General features: G+C 39.3%; 3 protein-coding genes across 4 annotated transcripts; 1 reads left to right on the forward strand and 2 right to left on the reverse strand.

Moving 5' to 3' along the window:
* Window positions 1-235: 235 nt before the first annotated feature.
* fhl2a (four and a half LIM domains 2a) lies at window positions 236-7,117 on the forward strand. The gene is made up of 6 exons (XM_042427144.1): window positions 236-303; window positions 2,927-3,102; window positions 3,220-3,394; window positions 5,793-5,962; window positions 6,102-6,288; window positions 6,384-7,117. Exons 2-6 carry the CDS (start codon window positions 2,947-2,949, stop codon window positions 6,533-6,535), a joined length of 840 nt encoding a protein of 279 aa, XP_042283078.1. The 5' UTR covers window positions 236-303; window positions 2,927-2,946; the 3' UTR covers window positions 6,536-7,117.
* Window positions 7,118-7,215: 98 nt separating this feature from the next.
* c11h2orf49 (chromosome 11 C2orf49 homolog) lies at window positions 7,216-11,752 on the reverse strand. Its single transcript, XM_042427145.1, has 5 exons — window positions 11,704-11,752; window positions 10,797-10,955; window positions 10,419-10,582; window positions 8,971-9,223; window positions 7,216-8,455 (listed from the first exon to the last, which is right to left on the reverse strand). The coding sequence occupies exons 1-5, from the start codon at window positions 11,707-11,709 to the stop codon at window positions 8,399-8,401; spliced, it is 639 nt and encodes a 212-aa protein (XP_042283079.1). The 5' UTR covers window positions 11,710-11,752; the 3' UTR covers window positions 7,216-8,398.
* Window positions 11,753-15,481: 3,729 nt separating this feature from the next.
* gpr45 (G protein-coupled receptor 45) lies at window positions 15,482-20,109 on the reverse strand. Of its 2 annotated transcripts, XM_042426406.1 has the most exons (3): window positions 19,934-20,109; window positions 18,336-18,428; window positions 15,482-17,291 (listed from the first exon to the last, which is right to left on the reverse strand). In XM_042426406.1, the coding sequence occupies exon 3, from the start codon at window positions 17,168-17,170 to the stop codon at window positions 16,010-16,012; it is 1,161 nt and encodes a 386-aa protein (XP_042282340.1). In that variant the 5' UTR covers window positions 17,171-17,291; window positions 18,336-18,428; window positions 19,934-20,109; the 3' UTR covers window positions 15,482-16,009. The 2 variants fall into 2 exon arrangements, with proteins under 2 accessions (XP_042282340.1, XP_042282341.1); XM_042426407.1 differs by lacking the exon at window positions 18,336-18,428.
* Window positions 20,110-20,730: the final 621 nt, after the last annotated feature.

Raw genomic sequence — 20,730 nt, forward strand, 5'->3', positions numbered from 1 at the left:
GAACAAATGAACGATAACAGAGTGACCTTAAAAGGCCGCATGGTCTCACTGTTGACTGGATGAGCGAGTGAAAGGGGGCTCGGGGTTATCTCTGTGAAGAGCCACTGTATTTATAGATCATCTCAAAAAAGACTCCCTGCCCCCATGCTACCCCCCCCCCACCCCTTACATAGCCCCTCCCCCATTTTCAATTAGCCCCCGATGGGTGGAGTAATGCAATCAGGAGTAACTACAGCTCACCCGGAGCCTCCTCTCTCAGTCTGCCCCAGACTCCGCACAGGCACACACTCCTCAGACAGGAAGGTAAGACTCAACTCTGTTCAGCTGCTCAAACTATCCATCCATTCACTTGTCCATCTTTCCACCCATTCATCTTCTCACTGGGCTTCATTCGCCATGTCTTCCATTCTCCAGGACACAGCTGCTCACTGTGCTCTGGCATCCTCCTATCTGCCTCCGCACCCACCTGCTCATGATCTCCCTCTTTCCACTTCCACAGTGTCCTCACTTTTTAACCACCTCTCCCCCCTACCCACTTTCTGTACTGCTGTCACTCCCTTAGACAGCATGACAACTTCTTTTACTATATCATTTTATCATTTCTTTGCCCAAACAATGCACAACTCCTGTTGACCCCTGTTTGCAGAGGTCAATTCCACCCTTCTTTCCTCCCTCCTCATCAATCTCACACTTCCCTTTGGCAAAATTTTGTCAATGAAGGTGTCAGCTTTGTTCTGGTTAAGGTATTACAGTAGTAGTGCTGACTTTTGTTTTGGCAAACTAGTCTGTTCTTTTGCTTTTATATGACTCTTTGACACTCTCCAAATGCACAGAAACATACCTGTTAATAAAAGTTAGACTTTAGAGCATGTCATTTTATAGTGGGTATTGCACAGTTTAATTTGTACTGCAATTGAAGAGTGAACTGTAATGATGTAATGATGTAGAAACATATTCAATTCAGAGCTTAATTCAATTCGACATTTCATTCCATTATCCACTTTCAAAGCTATTATTAGTGGCTGTTGTTCAGACGTATTTAATTGATGAGGAATTCCTCCAGAGTTGTTGATTTGGAAGAGTAGAAAACAGATGTAAGCAAGCTGTTTGAGAGGTCTCACTGTGAGAGAAAGGGCTGGTTTGTTGTTTGCATTTCAACTAAATTTCATTAAATGGTCAGATAACATTTATTCATCTTTAAAACATCTGGAATGATGAATGAGGAGCTTTAGAATGTAGTATAAGGTTTCAGGAGAAGTGCCTTATAAAAATAACTGTGAAGACAACTGAGAGTTTAATGTGAAAATAGCATTAGCATTCTCTACCTTCAAAGACAGACATGCAGTCTTTAAGCATTGGAACCTACTGGGTCTGACTAGGCTGCACAGTGGTCAAGCGCTTGCCATCTAACTGGCTTTAGTTCAGTTTGGCATCAAGTAATTTCCACTGAGACACTCCCAGATGGGCAGCATCAAAGAGGACCTAGAAGCTAGGAAACAGCTGCATGACATGTCTGAATAGCTGAAGGTTTTATTTGTGGCAGTTCAGATTATCCTTTTTTTATTTTTAGGAGTCAGATAAATCTTATATAAGCTAGGTGAGTCATGATGGGAGCAACAGTACAATGAGGGAATGCGGGAGGGGTTGAGAAGGCTCGAAGCAGAGGGGACACACAGATTAAACGTCTCAACTTCAGCCAGATAAAAGATACTAATGTCAGCAGTGTCACAGATCTTTCACAGATCTCATGTTAGACCACTGAAGTATGAATACACAATGAACACAAATAGATCAAGGGGGAGAAGCACAATAAAACAATGAGATAAAGGGAATAATAGTAGAGGAGAGGAGCTCAATTAAAAATAGCAATGCAGATATTGAGAAGCACAGAAAGGGATTAAACAGTAGGGAATGGATGAGTGTAAGTGAAACTTTTTTTTCAGCCTCCTTATATGGTCAAAGCCTAACTGAGGAATCAATGGACATATATCACATGAATAGTAGGCTACATGTGACTATTGAAGGCAACAAGGAGTTTAAAGTCTGGAGTGGTATTGAAAGCTGTGTGTACCTTATTTTTGTCTGCTTACAAAGACAAAGAGACACACACACACACACACACACACACACACACACACACACACACACACACATACACATACAGTCAAATACAGTGTATAGCCTCCAGTATCTTTGGTCAAGAGAGAGTAAGAGTATGTAGGTACAGGTGGGATAACCAGAGGGCTTAACAGGGAGACCACAAACAGCTGCAGATTGTCAGGGGCCATTATTACAAGTGCCATTCAAATGCACTTACACACAGGCACACACACACTCACTCACCCACACACACACACAATGACAAGGGATACTGTGATCTGGTGCTGACAGCTGGAGGTGAGATGATGGATGGGTTAGTGTACAGTGGCATGGTGACCGCCGGTATGCAACAGGGCAAAAGTTGACTGTCTCTGAGCAGGACTGATAGGAGTTATTTATATCCTCTTCATCTGTCACCTTCTACTTCTGTCGCTGAGAACAAGATGAAGGAGTGCTGAGAGATGAGAGAGAGAGATGAAAGAGGGTAAAACGCAACACAGAAAAATCATGCGCTTAGTAATGTGAGAACATTTATTGCCATGAATTTAAAATGTTCTCTCTCTCTGGAGTATCAAGTTGATCAGAGTCACTGAAAAGATCTCTTTGAACAGAGACAAAACTGTCTACAAGGCTTAATGTTATTTGGGTGACTGGGGTGCGTAAATCTAATCATCCTGAAAAAGTTGTTTCATGGGAAAAATGAACAAGATCAGATACCTGTCAAGAACTTCCAGCTGCTGCTTCCTGCTGAATGTTTGTATCATGCTACATACATTGTATCATGCCTTTGACATAATATTTTCTCCCCAATCTCTTTGTCTTTCAGGTGATTGACTCTGGGTCAAAATGACCGAGCGCTACGACTGCCACTACTGCAAGGAGTCCCTGTTTGGGAAGAAATATGTCCTAAGAGAGGAGAATCCCTACTGTGTGAAATGTTATGAGAGCCTGTACTCCAACACCTGTGAGGAGTGCAAGAAGCCCATTGGCTGCAACACCAGGGTAGGGATGTCACAAAATATACTGAATATAAAAAGCACTGCCACACTATCTCTGTATATCTCTCTGGGCTTCTCTGTCGTGAGCAAGTCTCTAACTGCTCATCTGATGTCCTCATAGGACCTGTCTTACAAGGACCGTCACTGGCATGAGGACTGTTTCAAGTGCTTCCAGTGCAAGCGCTCACTTGTGGACAAGCCCTTCTCCACCAAAGATGAACAGCTCCTCTGCACTGAGTGCTACTCCAATGAGTATTCCTCCAAGTGCCATGAGTGCAAGAAAACCATCATGCCAGGTAAGAAAAGTCACAAAGAGAGCAACAGATTTAAGTTAAGCACAACAGATAGCAAAAGATGCTCGATCATCACTCAATTTAAAATTCAATGTTTTGTACATTCTGAAAACTCTCTTTCAGATTATTTATATCACATCTATTAATACAACTTATTGGGCCAGTAAAAGATTCATCCACTTAATATTGCAGTACAAGTCAAAGTTTGTATAAATACAGTACAAGAATGGATTACAAACTTGTATCATTTTATGTAGTTCAGTTCACTAACCACTCAGGCTCCAGCACCAGAAATACTTCCAGTACACCTTTTGTGATTAAATGAAGTAATATGATAGATGGAGGTAGAATCAGTAGACCTACATCAAGTGTCACAATGGTGCATCTGTGAGTGGTTTACACATGACTGTCTTAAATATAAAGGATGACAAATGTGTCACATTATATGCACAAGAAACCTGCGCATGTCAGGACAGCTGTGCACAGCTTTCATTCAGGACATGTATGTTTCTATAGTTGTATTATGTGAATATGTAGTATCCTGACTGTGCTTATAGTCCATATTTTTAAAAGATCTTTTAATTGATATTTTAAGGGGTTATCTGTTGCTAAACAATATTAAATGTTTCCTTTTAATACAGAGAAAAGTTTGAGGAAACATAAAAAGAGCATGGACTACATGACCAAAATCCAAAAGTTGGTAAAGTTGGAACAAGCTTTCCAGCAATGCATGCAGATGATATTTGAAATATCAAAAGAGGGATTAATAGGACAAAGTCTACTCTTCTAGGTTAAATTTGTGACTTTAACGTTGCCCCAAGTTGTTGTAGTGTAATAATAATAATAATGATAATAGAGCACAGAGAATATAGGTTAGGTATAACTGAGGATTGTCAACATACATGGACACTTTTTGTTTGTGCACACTGCCACAGTTGGGTGGAACATCAAAATGTACTAACATCATTTTGTTAAGAGAATTTCTGGTACATAATATGCAAACTAAATGCATTTAAATTCAATCAGTCAGATTCAGTCAGAACATTGGTGCATAAAGAGGCAAATAGATTGATAGATTGTTTAATGACACAAAGGCAAGTACACAATTCTAAAACCTCAGTGAAGAAATACAGTGCATGGCAGATTATGAAACCATACATACTTGTACATACAGTCTGTGCCAGAACTTTCTTCAGCTAAATGCAAACAAAACTGAGATATATTTGGCTGTGTTTTGTACAAAAGAAGAGTGCCTGAGAGCTTCTCTCTCTGTCTCTCTGAAAACCAAAAACTGAGTCAGAAATCTTGGACTCTTGGAGTGTTAAACTTTAACAGCCACAGTCAAATTAGTTACAAAGTCAGCATTGTACCATCTTAAAAACGCCACAAGAATCAGATGATTCGTGCCCAGGCAGGATTTAGAGAAGCTAATCATGCCTTCATTTCCAGCAGGTTAGATTGCAATAATGATCTTTTTTCAGGCCTCCTTAAAAAACTTTTAGGCAGCTTTACCTCACTCAGAATCTTGCTGCTGGAGTACTAACAAAGACCAAGAAAACTGAACATTACACCAGTTCTTAGGTCTTTGCACTGGCTTCCAGTAAGTCAGAGAATAGAGGTTAAAGTGCTGCTTGTCTATAAATCTCTCACTGGCTTAGGACCAAAATACATACAAAATCTGACTGTATTTTACCAAATGAACCATCTCTGCCTCTCAGTCATCAAAGAGGTCTGCTAAAATGGAAAAGCAGAATTCAGTTACCATGCACAACAGAGCTGTGACCAGAGCATATTAGACTTGCTCCAACTTTGACCACCTTTAAATTCAGGTTAAAAACGTTTATGTTCTGCACTGCCTTTGACTGAACCTAAGTATTCATACATCTTTACCTATCCTGTCATTATGGATTTTTCATTTCCCTCAAAAGTTTCTTTATCTTCTTTTACTTTGCATTTTAATGTTTTATGCCGTTTTCCTTTTTTCATGTTTTCATGCATTATGTATGAAATGTGCTGTACACGTAAACTTGCCCTGCCTTGCATTGCTTTACAAAACAAAAATGCTAATACTAGAACTTCCGAGGACCATTACATCTTTCAATGAGCTCTTAGGACTGAGCAGATAATAAGAAACACTCAAAGAATAATATAACCTCTGACCTTTTAGGAAATTCCTCATATTTCTTCAGATGATACTGAAAAACCATAAAAGCTTGTTATTCCACAAATTGTACTGGTTGTTCTAAATGTAAAAGTTTTCTCATAAGATCATACAAACACTTCCAAAACATATAATCAAATGTCTACCCTAAGATTTTTTTTCATATTTCTCAGTTTTTCTCATTTTATTTGCGTCCTTTCACTAACTTCAACCATCATATTCCCTCACTGTTATATGAAGGCTCCAGGAAGATGGAGCACAAGGGGAACAGCTGGCACGAGACCTGTTTCACTTGCCAGAGATGCCAGCAGCCTATTGGCACCAAGAGCTTCATCCCTAAGGACAGCCATAACTTCTGTGTGCCCTGCTATGAGAAGCAGTTTGCCATGCAGTGTGTGCACTGCAAGAAGGTAGAATGGCCAAATGTGCACATCACAAACTCAGAGAGAATGAGAAGTGGACCTCAATTATATTTCATTCTCACTTAAAGAGCCATGTTTACATGCATGAAAGTGTGACAATATGATAAATTTTGTTCCCTCTCATTAGCCCATCACCACTGGCGGAGTGACCTACCGTGAGCAGCCCTGGCACAAGGACTGCTTCCTGTGCACTAGCTGCAAGCAGCAGCTGTCTGGCCAGAGGTTTACCTCTAGAGATGATTTTGCCTATTGTCTCAACTGCTTCTGCAACCTCTATGCCAAGAAGTGTGCCTCTTGCACCACCCCCATTAGCGGTAATCACTAATTACTGCTGTCCCTGATTTTAACTTTAAGTTGTTTATAACATATATCTCTCTGATCTTGACTTTAACTCTTTTTTCACTTTCAGGCCTCGGAGGCAGCAAGTACATTTCTTTTGAGGAGCGCCAATGGCACAATGACTGCTTCAACTGTAAGAAGTGCTCTGTGTCCCTGGTTGGCCGTGGTTTCCTCACCGAGCGTGACGACATCCTCTGCCCAGAGTGTGGCAAGGACATCTAATTTGGTCTGAGGGACGATAGATACATCTGACTGGACAGCCGTGTTATGATCAAAAAATGACAAAGATACAATAAATAATATCTGAGCACAGAACATCTTTGCAACCTAGCATTGAATGTACATTGATATATGACATGAAATACAAACTACTAACAGTGTTATTTGGATTCAGAGCGTTTAAATGTTTTGAGAAAAAAGGCATTACTAATAAAATAAAGAGCAACATGTTAGAAAGACATTGAAAGAAGCATTTTGAAACACCAATTCTACATTAATACAGATTATCAGCTTTGAAGTGTAATATTAATAATATCTGCTTTGTGCATGAACTTGCTTGATGCTGTAATTAGTTTGTTTTGTGAATGAGTTCTGCTATAATCAATTAAATGTAATATTAAAATAAACAGTTAATCTTACAAATGTTACCTGTAGATGTGTATAAAATCACATGAATTTCAAATAAACCCATCAAGAAGGGGTTGAAATGTCTTCTTTGGCAACTTTTCAGCAGGAAATGCACACAATTGTAATACTGAAGTTGTGCAGTTTGGTGACTTTCTTTATTTTTTACCCCAATGTTCAGTTCAAGACTGCATTACATTATGTTAATGTTACAATACCTGCATATCAAACATGTCACCAAGCTGCTGACTTTTATCCTGTAATTAAATCAACAGTGATTATTTGTATTGACACAATTTATTTAAAAAAAAGAAACTGTCAGTACAAAGATGACATTGGCATTTGACAATTCAAAACGATTTATGAATCATGTTCCTTTGTGTTTTTGATTAACTTTTTATCAGTTTCAAAAGACAGACCTGCAAAGTCAATTAATCCATGAATGCAAATAAATTTACTTCAAAAAGACAATATCCTCTTTCTAGTCCATATTCCCTTTCTTAGTATTTCTGAATTATAAAAAGGTGGTATTCAAATGCATGAATGTAAGTTATCTGTTTCCTGTGTCAAAATGGCTACTTACTGTAGCAGTGGATTATGATCCAGCTGTATAAGAAAATCATCTCCACATCATGTGCAATATATGTACAATTCCACGCCACACTAATATTTAAAACCCCTGAATAACTTATGAAACAGGACAGAGGTTTGAATAAACCTCAGTGGAATGAAGCTCACTGAGAACAAAAATGACACCTACGTCTGGTTCAAATTTTCACACCTTCTAAGTTTCTGCAGAAACTATGGTTTGTATTTTTTTTTTAAACGTACATCAGAGAAAAACAGAATGCTGTTTTTTCACAATGCCTCTTGGATATGTCCATCACTTTGACAGTCAGGGTCACACGCTATGAGATATAGCATCTGTTTCAAAATCAATCTGTCCATTCGAGTAATGGATCTACCAATTTCAACATATTAAATAAAACCCAAGCAAGAAACTCACCCTGTCACCCTTGCAAACCAGTACGCGAAGCCCTCTCACCTAAATCAACCCCTGCACAGAAACAAATAGGATCCGCCACAATTTCCAAAGATTAGTCATCTCACTCGGTTTGTCTTGTAAGATGGTCTCTGTGTGTGGGCCGGGAGAGTTGCTGATCATTGATGTAAGGGCACTTGAAGTTGAGGACAGCAACAAGGAAACTTGTGACTTCAAAAGCAGGGTGATCGGAGCACCACCCCATCTTGTTCCAATCTCAAAACTGAACAAGAGCAGGGACGTGGCCTTGACACCGTTAAATAGTTTCCATCCCTTTTGGGCTGCAGTTAGTGGGATAACTGTGAAGGGGAGACCAAAGGTAGTGGGCAACAACATTTGGTGTTCAGTGATGGGAGGGAAAGGAGTCAGTCAGCCAGAGCATGAGCTCTCATCAGGTCTATCTAAACAGGGGTCAGAGGTCAGGGCCATGTCACGTGTTGGATCTTTTTCTTCACTTCTGGAGACTTCAGTGCATCCTGAGGAGATGGAAGATGAAACATAAAACAGGAATTACAAATAGGAGTTAATAACTTGCTAATTAAAGTGTTTTGCACAGACTGAAAAGATTTGAGTTACAGAGACACTTGGTACTATTTTCCTTTCTGGCAGTTCAGTTTTTTCCCTGTCTATGGCTGTTTAACTACCAAGTGTGCACATGGTGCTGTGTGTATTTTAAAAGGTAAAAGTCTCTGCTATAAATCAATTAGTAAAACATGGTTTGATCTCTTGTCTACTATTCTTTGAAACTGAAAGAATTCCATTTACACAGACATTGTAAGTGAGTGTCTTTTCAATACATTGTATAACCATTGGTATTGTTCAAGTATTGTATCATTAACTGTATTATATGATTTACACTCCTAATTAGAAGATTATGTTCAAAAATACAAGCATCTGAACACAATATGGACAATAATACACAATTTCTTTGAATTAGACAGTAAATCTACACAGATGCATAACTGAGGTGACAAAAACAAAAATTCCCTACCGAGCTGTTTGCTTCTCGTTTGAGGTTTGCTGTGTCATTGCTGCGGGCAGACATCTGTATGGATGAGGAAGAGGAAGATGTGTTGCCAGATAGCTTGCGGATGGGGTTGGACAGGTTTGCAGCTGGTGGAGGTTTTAACCGGTCAGTGATTCCTGTTGACGCCTCTGGTTTCTTCACTTTTAGTGGGCCAGAGTGAGAGGAGCTGCCATCAAACACGATCAGAGGCCTTTTCCTATTGTGGTCGTTACTGGAACTGAAAATGATCAAACAACAACGAGTACAATAATCAGCGGTTCACACTCTTATGTATTAATGTTGATAGCGAGGGCTCTACTCCACTATGGTATTTTGGTGACTCACCAAAGGCCTCTCCTTTCCGCATAGATGTGTTATATGTGGTTATATTAGATTATAAGACATCTGTGAGAAAAATGCATATGACGATGCAAACTGCTGCTGGATTACAGTTAAAATAACTTTTTATTTTCCCCCTAATGTTTGCATATCAAATGCTGGGTAACTGAAACACGGAGTAACGTACAATGAAGGTGAATGAAAGTCACGATGAAGCTACTGTCTACAGTGTTGGAAAGTAACTAAGTACATTTACTCAAGTGCTGTACTTAAATACAATTTTGATGTACTTGTACTTTACTTGAGTATTTCCATTTGAAGCTACTTTATACTTCCACTCTACTACATCTCAGAGGGAAATATTGTACTTTCTACTCCACTACATTTATTTGACAGCTTTAGTTACTTTAGATGAAGACTTGACATAATGGATAATATAACAAGCTTTTAAAATACAACACTTGTTAAAGATGAAACCAGTGGTTTCCAACCTTTTTAGCTTTTGACATCTTATGAAAAGTGATAGTGATTTTTACCTCTAAACTCCTCCAATATTTCACCAAAAGTCAACAATTAGAGAAAAAGTCAAAACTGAGAACAGATTTGTGTATCAGAGCTTTGTTTTTTTTTCTTTCCTCTCCCATTAATCATCTCACGACCCCTCAGATTTATCTGATGACCCTTTGGATGGACCCGACCCCTAGATTGGGAACCACTGGACTAAACTAGCTAACTGTATATAAAGTAGTTGAAACAAGCTCCACCTCCAGCAGCTACAACAGAAACATGCTGCTCTAACACTGATGCTTCAGTATTAATAATCAAATGATGTCATATATAATAATAAATCAGTCAGAGGGACCAAATCACCACTTTTACTACAATACTTTTAGGTACATTTTGCTGCTAATACTTATGTACTTTTACTTAAGTAAGATATTTCATGCAGGACTTTTACTTCTAGTAGAGTATTTTTACTTTACTATATTATATTTCTACTTAAGTTAAGAATCTGAATACTTCTTTCACCACTACTTGTCGGGCAGGTAATCACAGTACTGTCCATCCAGAAAGCCTCCGTATTTGCCGGTTACCTGTCTGAGCGGTGGCTGGCCGGGGTCGGTCTCCCCCGGGTCTTCTGCATTCTTTGGCCCCAGCGGCTGTCGGGTAAAGTCCTCTGCGGCAGCGGGATGACATGCCGTAGGTAAAGCTCCGTGAGCCGGTCCCGACTCCCACAATCTCTGGTACTAACCTTTTTCTGATTCAGATACAAGTAACTGTTAGCTCACCTTGTCATATATGATATGATATATAATATGATATGTATGAATAACTTACCCGCTGCTGATGAAACAGCTACTCTCAAACAGAAGCTACCCTGGCTGTTAGCCGGTATGCTAACACCACAGTATGTTTATTTTACCTCCACATTACATGACACTTTCTACATTTCTATCCAAACATTGACTCACCTCACTTAAAATCAGTTGTATAAACTCCTGAGACAACAGCTCAGGATGCAGTAAGAGATCCACGTCCGAGGTACTACCAGCTTTCCCATCTTGTCCTGTCGCCATGTTTGCTACTCCCGACATGCCTCGCGTCACAACAACACGAGCACAGACCTCCCTCTGTGAAGATATATCCTGTATTAATTTATTATTATCAGTCCACAGTCACCCAGTAGAAATGCCCCACTTACTCCACTAACACTATTGGCTGATTTAACGTGGTATGTAATATATGAAAATATTTTCCGTGATAGGAAAATGTTGTCCGTTGTCTATTTTCAGATATTTTACTTAATTAAAAGAATCAATACAGTAATGTAAAAAAAAATACTCAATTTCAAGTAAAAGTCTTGCGTGAAAAAACGTAACGTAACGACTTTTTATCTAATCTTAGATTTTTGGTGAAATATTGGATCATTTGAACATTTATTGAAATGAAACCATTTGAGAAGTTTGAAGGGAAAAATCACTTTGGTGGAGCTGTTAACAACTCATAGACATCTGACAACATCAACATCATAGACGACACACTGCTTTTGTAAGACGTCAAAAACTAAAAACCACCGGTTTCATCTTTAACAATGTCTTCATCTGAAAAGTAACTAAAGCTGTCAAATAAATGTAGTGGAATAGACAGTACAATATTTCCCTCTGAAATGGAGTGGAGTGGAAGTATAAAGTAGCACCAAATGAAAATACTAAAAAAAATGTCCTGTTTTTCTGAATTAATGACAATTATTTTTTTCCATGAAAACTCTTCTCAGAATTCTGAGATAATTATCTTGTTAATTCAGAAAAATAGGGCTTTTTTCTCAAGTGAATGCATTACACTTCTGTAAACAGTAGCTTCATTGTGACTTTCATTCACCTTCATTGTACATTACTCTGTGATTCAGTCACCCAGCATTTCATATACAAACCTAAGGGGGAAAATAAAGATGTTATCATAACTGTAATCCAGCAGCGGTTTGCATCTTCAAATTGCTCTTACAAATGTTCACAGTGGATAAGTGTCCCACTCAGTGCTCAACGCTTACTTTCTTCCCAAGGAGTACATGTGCTTCTAAATGAAAAAAAATTAGGAACACACAAAGAAATTTAGGAGCACACTGAAAAATGTTCAAGTAACAGTTTATTAAAGAAAACAATTCATTACATACATATTTACAATTTATTACATACATATTTAAACTCTTTGTGTGTGTGTGTGTATGTAAATCCAAATTTATGTTGTCTTTAGGGTTGCTCGATTATGGCAAAAATCATAATCACGATTATTTTGGTCAATACTGAGATCACGATTATTTAACACGATTACTTATTGACTCTCATTTTTGACGATTGCCAATGCCGATATATGCACATACTTTTTTCCAGCTGGCTGAGGAGACTATTACACATGCAATCATAGATTGTACTAATGATCAAGAAAGACAATATATAAGGCAAGACCTTAGGAAGACCTCAGCATTAAAATTTAAATGAACTTGCCAAGTGGGTGGAGCAGTAGTTTTCTTTGAGTTTATTAGACAGACAGGATTAATGTGTATAATTTAATCTTTGGTCCACAGACCGAAGCGGAGGATGGCGGTAATACACCTATTACGCTGGTTGCCAACCGCTGTTATAAACCAAGAGAAGAAGAAGAAAAAGTTTGTTCAAACAAAGTGGTACATCCTGTCAGCCGAGGGGTTTCCTATCTGCGCAGCTGAACATCGCCGCACCTCCACGGACTGTGTCACCTTGACGGTCCCGGTGTTTCCTCCGCAGGCTCCACTTCACTCAGCTGCCCGACAGACCCGCTGCTTCTTCCCACTTTAACCTGAATAACAAACCGGGACTTGGGGCTCCGTTTGGATCCAAACAGAGAGCTGGGGCTAGCTGGGAGGCTATCGGAGGCTAACTGGCTGTGCTTCCTTCCGGTCAAGGTGCAGCGAACACTCAGAACGCAAGTCTGTCCCTGACCATCCCTGACTGACCGAGTTACTATGGTTACTGCCTTGTTGGACGAGTGTCGCCACTTCCTGTATCCGTCGTTTCAACTCTAAAGCCCTGTAGCGTTTCATATAGTCATATGGTTGTAATTTGTAAACAGTGTGCGAGTAAATTATTTTTCCAGTTCGCACATATCTATTTTTAGGGGCAAATGCGAGTGAAATACTCGCACTGTAGAGCCCTGGTCCCACTTTTGTTTTGTTCATCTTATATATTTGAAAGAACACATTGGGATGGGATTGTTATATTAATAAGGTGAATTACGTACATCTCTTCTGCAGGTATACTTTGATAAAAATCTGCCTCTACCAGCCACACTGAAACTCAAGGAGACCCTGCTTGTCTTCGTTGCCTCATCTGACATCTTTTTAACAATGTCCCCTTGTTCACGTCTCAATTATTTTCGCTGTACAGTGTTATTTTTACCAATGGAAAGGATGCCCAAAACTATAAAATATAATCACCAGGTTGTAATAAACCAGAATAATCCTTTAACATCATGCGTTTTGTGGTAAACACGGAATACTTTTAGACACAATTATGTCTTAATAGGAATCATGCTTCAGCAATTTGAAATGATGTCAAAGATGTCATAAGAGCATTATGTACCTATAATGAGTTTAGAGCAGCGACAAGACTAGACCCTGTTTTCAATCACATCCTGATTTAACTGTTGGTGGACACGTGCAGCAGGTGGGTGTGGTCACCTCACAGGGAAACATATCGATGCAATTTCTTACAATAGTTAGAACTGAAGAAGCCTTTCAGATGAACATCAAAACATCCTCAATCAGATTTCCAGTCCAGTGATTTGGATTTAACTTTCTCCAGACAAGAAAACATCAGCGCGTGAAGAGGGCCCAATATGTGGAAGTAGTGCATTAAACTGGCCCTTGCTTACAGAGGTCACATGCTCCCTTCTGCCTTACATTGGCTGGTTGCAAAACAACTTGCATCTGCATTCTCCTCAATGAAGTGAACTGGGAACTAACAACTTATTAAACTTTATATTATTGTCAAAACTAGCCCTAATTTCCCTTTGTTGCAATCCTATAAAGATGTGTTTCACAAGTTTTAATCAATGTAAGATTTTCTGAAGTTTGTTTTAAAGAACCATGGCCCTGAGTGTACTGTATATTGGTTGAGCCTGTTGTGGGAAACATCGTCAGATCAGAGTAAAAATGTCCCCTCTTCTGATGTCTTTGCAATTAAAAGACTGCTTACTATAGTGCTTACTCTGGGTTAGGACAGTACCATGATATAGGAGCAAACATGAGATCTAGAGAGACCGTGGGTTGGTACTGTATGTGTGTAAATGTAAAGGGCCCAATGTCATGTTTTCAATGATTGCCTTCATGCTTCAGACTCATTGTTTAGCATTATTAAAGCTTGTGCTGAATTACTTTGGCACAAAACAGTAAGGGGAAAAGGATTTTTGTTTGTCTATATAGATATACACTGTAAAAATGATTTACTGGCGATTTGTATCTTATTGACAATAATAAAATTATAACTACAATACATTTTTAAATTTAGAGAAAGACATTTACTTTTTACATTGTTGGCTTTTGCAGTAATATAGACAGGCAAGTGGACCTTCATGTTTTTTCATACTTTTCATGTACTTTAATTATTAATTAATAAAAGCTACTTCTCTTTTTACTTCATACATTAAAGAATTAACACACGAGAGAACCATTTTTAAAGAATATTGCTAATTCACACTGTAAAGGTGAAAATCATGGTGTCCCCTGTAGAATATTTATCTAAGCAGCTGCAGTTGTGGGGGAGAGTTGACGGCTCACTGATTTACATGTAAATTACAACACCTTTCAAGTAGAACAATGAACTATACTTGTTTTCCTTACTGTATCAAGTCTACTTGTCTCTTTTTCACATTAATATCAGACCACATTTCCCACTGACCCCGTTTCTCTTTCTTGTCAAAAGCATGTCGCTGTTCCTAGAATTCAGTAGCCTGGCTCCAGACCTTTGGCTCACCACCCACATGTCTGATTTGTCCAACAATTAAAATAGAATGAATAGAATGACTGAATGAAGAGAAACAAAATGGCAATTCAGATTATTAAATTCAGTGGGAAATGGGTCTAACTCAATTTGCAATGACAGAACAGCACCATCTTCTGTTTTGTGGTGTACAGCAAAACCACCTCTTTTAGGGTGGCTGTGGCTGCCAGTTTCATTGATGATGGTCGCTTTATGGCAGTTATACTAACATCTCAAAATTAATGCAGTAATAATTTAATGCAGCAATCACACATATTTTAAAATGCTCCACATCATTGAATGAAAACTACAACAAATTCACTTAATTTGTTCATTCACTGTTACTCCCTTTTTCCTTTTGGAGAAAAATGAGTCAGTTTAACAATTTTTTACAGACCTCACTCTTATAATGGAATTATCTAACCTCGGTAAAGTACTTAATGGACATAAAGTGATACAAACCGCTGTGTATGTTGTTTTCAGTGAAGTAGACACATATTCAACCGCGGTGAATAGATGTCTTTAGTATCCCAGCAACTCTGCAGCCTGTTTACATTATGTACCTCTGTACTTTATGTACATTGTAGAAGCAGCTGGCTGCTGGCTGTTTTTCACCAAAAGCACTCCAGTCTGTCAAAGCAACCTCTCTTAAAAACTATATTTATTTACCTGGTTTCATCATTCATGAAATGACAATACATTCAAGTACACATTCACAGTATGTTAACTAACCCACTTCTTTTTTGACACATTTGTGGTTCAAAATAACAAACTGCTTCAACTCACATAAGATTGTGTTTCTACACCAAACTTTACAGACTCTCAAACTTTACAGACTCTCTTCTGAGAACATCACTGTACCAAATATGCTTTTTTTTTGTGAAACTCATCACATGACTGACAATAGAATTATTATCACCACTACTACTCAAAGACTGAAAATGGAGTTTACAGCCTGAAACAACATTCATGGAACACACAAGGAATAAGTGAAACAGAGAAATGAACATATGCAATTATTTGAATGGCAACATCTTTCATAATGGCCATCAAGCTAAGCCAATGAGTATATTCTTTTAAGGTGGCCCTTGCTCATTATGAGGAAAAATAAAAATTGATACCAGTGTCAACAGCTGCTGGTGTGAGCATCTTCCAAACTGGTCTTCCTTCTTTCACACGGCTGACTGAGTCTCACTGCACACATAGATGTTGCTGGGTCTCACTCTCCTCCGGCTCCTGCCTGGCACTCTGGGACACAGTCTGCAGCTCTTAGGAATGAATTCTTGACAGGCCTCTCTGAACTTCCTGATCCTCCAGCAGTAGATGACGGGGTTGAAGACTGTCTTTAGGTAGCTGAGCCACAGAGCGCCTATGCTGATTGGATAGAAGACCGAGCTGTAGTAGAACTGCCGGCTGAAAACGGCCAGCAGGCTCACCACTGTGTGAGGCAACCAGCACACTGAGAAGCCAACAAAGAGGATGAGGATGGTAGTGAAGGCTCGAGTCTTGAAGCTCATGTCCACCTTGATCTGAGGGGGCCGCTGCAGCCCAATAAGTCTCATTTTGCTGACTTGGTTGAGGGCTGGCAGGCAGGAGTGCTCACTGGTGTGGTTGTGGATGCGGAGGGTGTTGCGGCGCACCGTGTTGAGGATGCACATGTAGGAGTACAGCATGACAGCAAACGGTACGAAGAATACTGCGACTGCCAACAGTACTGTGTACCCACGGTCTGCCAGTGACTCACTGTATCCCAGCACACACTGCGGCGCCCAGGCACCCCCAATACCTGCAGCACTTGTCCTCCAACCGACCACAGATGGCAGGGATACACACAGGCTCAACACCCATGAACCTGCAATCAACAGTTTGGCCCTGTGTGGGGTCAACTTGTCCTGCCGCTGCACAATGATGAGGAAACGGTCCACACTGATTATGAGGAGGATGGACACACCCTCCAGGACAAACAGCCAGTACAGCATGATGGATGCACGGCAGAAACCGCTCCCAAAGCTCCAGTCAGCAGTAGCCACAGTGACCGCAGTGAAGGGCATGCAGAGCAGAGAGAGCATAATGTCCGAGAAAGCCAGCGTGGCGAGGAGCAGGTTGATGGCAGAACGCATGGCAGGTTTCTGGTAAACAATCAGACACACGATCGCGTTGCCGAGGAAACCAATAGTGATCATGAAGATCATTATGGCTGCAAGAGTCACACGTAGAGTGACTGATATGAGAGGACTCCCAGCTTCCGATGGGAGACTTTCTGCTGCTTGCTCTACATTGTCCGGCTCCATGAAGTCACACCCGTCCAGCAGGCTTTCATTACAAAAAGCCATAGCAGCTTTTATCAGGGGATATCAGCCCAAAAGAAGGTGTACATGTTTGATTATTGTTGAAGTATTAGGTTGTCCTCAGTCAGTCGGTCTTTCATATTTCATCATTTCAGGTCTTCAACATCTGAAATAGTAACAGAGAAACATCCGCGTTAAGCATTTTTAAAAAATACTTTGTGAAACAGTCAAAAGCAACATGTAAATTCACTTTATGTAGATTCATCCATATTGAAATGAATGATGCAGAAACAAAGAACCATCTGAAATGAATTAACAGTATATCAGAGCTGCAATGATTAATCGATTAATCAATTTGTTTTCAACTATTAAATTAATCGCCAACTATTTTGATAACCGATTAATCACTTTGAGTCATTTTTTAAGAAAAAAAATGTCCAAATTCTCTGATTCCAGTTTCTCAAATGTGAATATTTTCTGGTTTATTTAGTCCACTATGACAGTAAACTGAGTATCTTTTGGAGGTGGACTGTTGTGGACAAATCAAGACATTTGAAGACATCACACTGGGCTCTGGGAAACACTAATCAACATTGTTCACAATTTTATGGACTAAACAACTACAACTAATCAATGATGAAAATAATCGTTAACTGCAGCCGTACAGTACAGCACATGAATGTGCCTCCTGTCTCCACAGAAGCTGCAGTAAACATGGCATAGCCATAGAAAAACGTCAGTGTCTCATTCGATAGTCAGAGAGGTTCAGCTGCTCAGTGATCTATTACTCAGCGGTAATTAAATTTGAAACAGTGAGAGGAGGAATGACGTCCCCTTGATGCTGAAAGAGTTATATAAGCCATAGATACACCACATTGACAGAAGTAGTCACACAAGACAGAGATGTGCTGCTCACTGGCTCAAATGAGGTTAATGATTAACAGGCGAGCTGGACAGATTCACAACATTCACACCACCTACCACCCTGCTTCAACACACGCAGTATGTATAATGTTTCACACACATTTACACAACACACATACTGTACACAACACACATACTGTACACACCCATGGCACAGTTGCCTCTCCTCTGTCAACTTAACAGAAGCTCATTCTTGGGTAATGCTTCATACACTGATGAAACCTTGACAAAACAGAGAGGGATCCTCAGGACACACACAAGACATGTCTGTTGCTATGGTACCCACCTCCATTTCCCGTTCCTGCTGGTGGGATAGTGCTAACAATGTATTGAGGTCATTCAGGGCATTCAGGTCTCAGATGAGGTTCTCCCAGGTGGACTGGTATTTAGGAAATGGGAGACCAGTTAAGGGTCACAATCATCCAACTGAGCGTAATACTGTCGACCTTTTTCACAGCAGATATTTTGACTTGTAGTTACTTGTAACATTAACAATGGCTCCATTTGATCTAAGTGTCCCAGTAAGCCATGACCACAGTGAGCCAGCATGCACAATACCAGGACCCCAAAACTCACTTTTCCTACTGTGACATGTCAAAATGTCTTCTGTGAAAAACGTCTACAGATTCAGTCTTAGTGGAACATATCTTATGTCAACAGTAAAAATCAAAACATACTGTATACATCACTGAGAAAATGCAGGTTATAATTCACTCACAATAAGAGGAATAATGTTCTCCCAATATATGCTAGTTCACCCAATCAGGTAAAAGGAAATGGTCCCCTTCAGTGATTGTAGCTACATTCTTGCACAAAACCCCTTATAGGCCACTGCATAGTGTTGCTGGTGGTTGCCAAGGCAACAAGGTCACCAGCTCCATGGCAACAAGCAGCCCGTACTCTCATCCCCTGTGCAAGTGTCTATGACAAAATGTTTTCTGTATTACAGGTTTGAAAACGCATGACTTTTTACAATTTATGATTTAAACTACCACTTCACATCAATTGTTTCAGGACAAGAAAGTCGAAGTAAAGATGACGTCTGTTATAAGGTTCTAGTTTGTATCATTATCTTTTGATGAAGTCAGTGAAGCTGGACAATTTATTCAATGTAGACAATAAATCAGTGTGTTAAAAAGAAAACAAAGATGTGAGCAACGATGGGATTATGTAAAACATTATGTAGCCTGCATGGATCTAAAATTCTCTAAAATTTGAAACCTTATCTTACATTGCTTCACCTTTAGAAATGAGTGAGTAGGTGCAACACATGTCCAAAATGATAATGAGCTGATTTGCCCTGCAGGGGACTCTGAGACGCATATTTCAACAAAAACTGGTGGTTTTACTCACCTGCTCCACTCAGTTTAAGAAGTGATCCAAATGGGTAAAAATAGACTTGTGTGACAACATAATAAAGAGAAAAATAATACAGCCTGAGAAAATCCAAATATCTTTTACTCATATCCATTTTAGCTTTTAGGAGAAACAGTAAGCTCCTCAGAGCAGACTGAGTTTTATGGATTTATAATGTAGTCTGTGTTACACCATAACCTTATACAGTACCAGTCAAAAGTTTGGACACACCTTCCCATTCCCTTGAATTAGAATGTGTGTCCAGACTTTTGACTGATACTGTATATTCCCTGTGCTGACTCTTCATTGCTTACATTCAGAGATATTAGAGTTTTTACAACACTGAGACCGTACAGTGTGTTCTCTCATTTACATGTGAGAGTGTAAATGAGAGTCAAAAATGCAAAATTTCGGTTACGTTGTAGGCATCAATGTCAACATGCTTGTTCATTTCAGGCTAAGCAACGAATGGGGGTAAGAGGAATATAGGTCATACATCAGACATGAACCAGGCATCAACAGGCCTACCTTGACGGCTACATCTTGTCGAGCAAATCAGCGCAGTGACCGTGTCTCTGTTCCGCTGCGTGTCGAGGCTTTCCTAAAATATCCCACTTTGAGCATTTCATAGCTGTATCGATCGCCATCGTGCAGCCCGCAGACGATGCTGACGCCAGAAGAGCAGGTGGTCACTGATTTAAAGGAGCAGTGCAGCAAATACACTTATATGTAAACTGGGGAAACAATTAATTACATTTTTGAAATGTAAATGATCATCAATATGATATTACGCTTTTTGTGTCAGCGTTATAAGATGTCAAAATGTCTGCGTTAAAACTCATGACTGAAGTTTATCTTTTGTCATGATGTTTGCTCCCCAGATCACCTGATTTCCTGCTGAATACATCAATAAAAACAGACAATCTACATGCAAAGTTAAAAAAAAAAAAGAACCTATACAACAATAGCAACAATAATTATATTAAGAATTATTAGTTGGGTATTTTTAAAACGCACATAATGAAGATTTTTTGAAGAGTTAATAATAGCAATTTGTAATAAAAATTAAATCTAAATATATATATATATATATATATATATATATATGTGTGTGTGTGTGTGTGTGTGTGTGTGTGTGTGTATACACATATACATATATATGCTTTAGTCTTTGTAACTGAAATTGGACTGTTGATAGATAACTAATAATTAAAACAATCGTTAGTTGCAGCTTACTTAACTACAGATTTGCTCTCGTCCTAAACCATGCGAGGATTATAATCATATTGTAATCTGAATGACAAGTCAGTCAAATCATTGATAGA

The sequence above is a fragment of the Thunnus maccoyii genome, chromosome 11 (genome assembly GCF_910596095.1).
Source record: "Thunnus maccoyii chromosome 11, fThuMac1.1, whole genome shotgun sequence".
Taxonomy (NCBI): Eukaryota; Metazoa; Chordata; class Actinopteri; order Scombriformes; family Scombridae; genus Thunnus; species Thunnus maccoyii.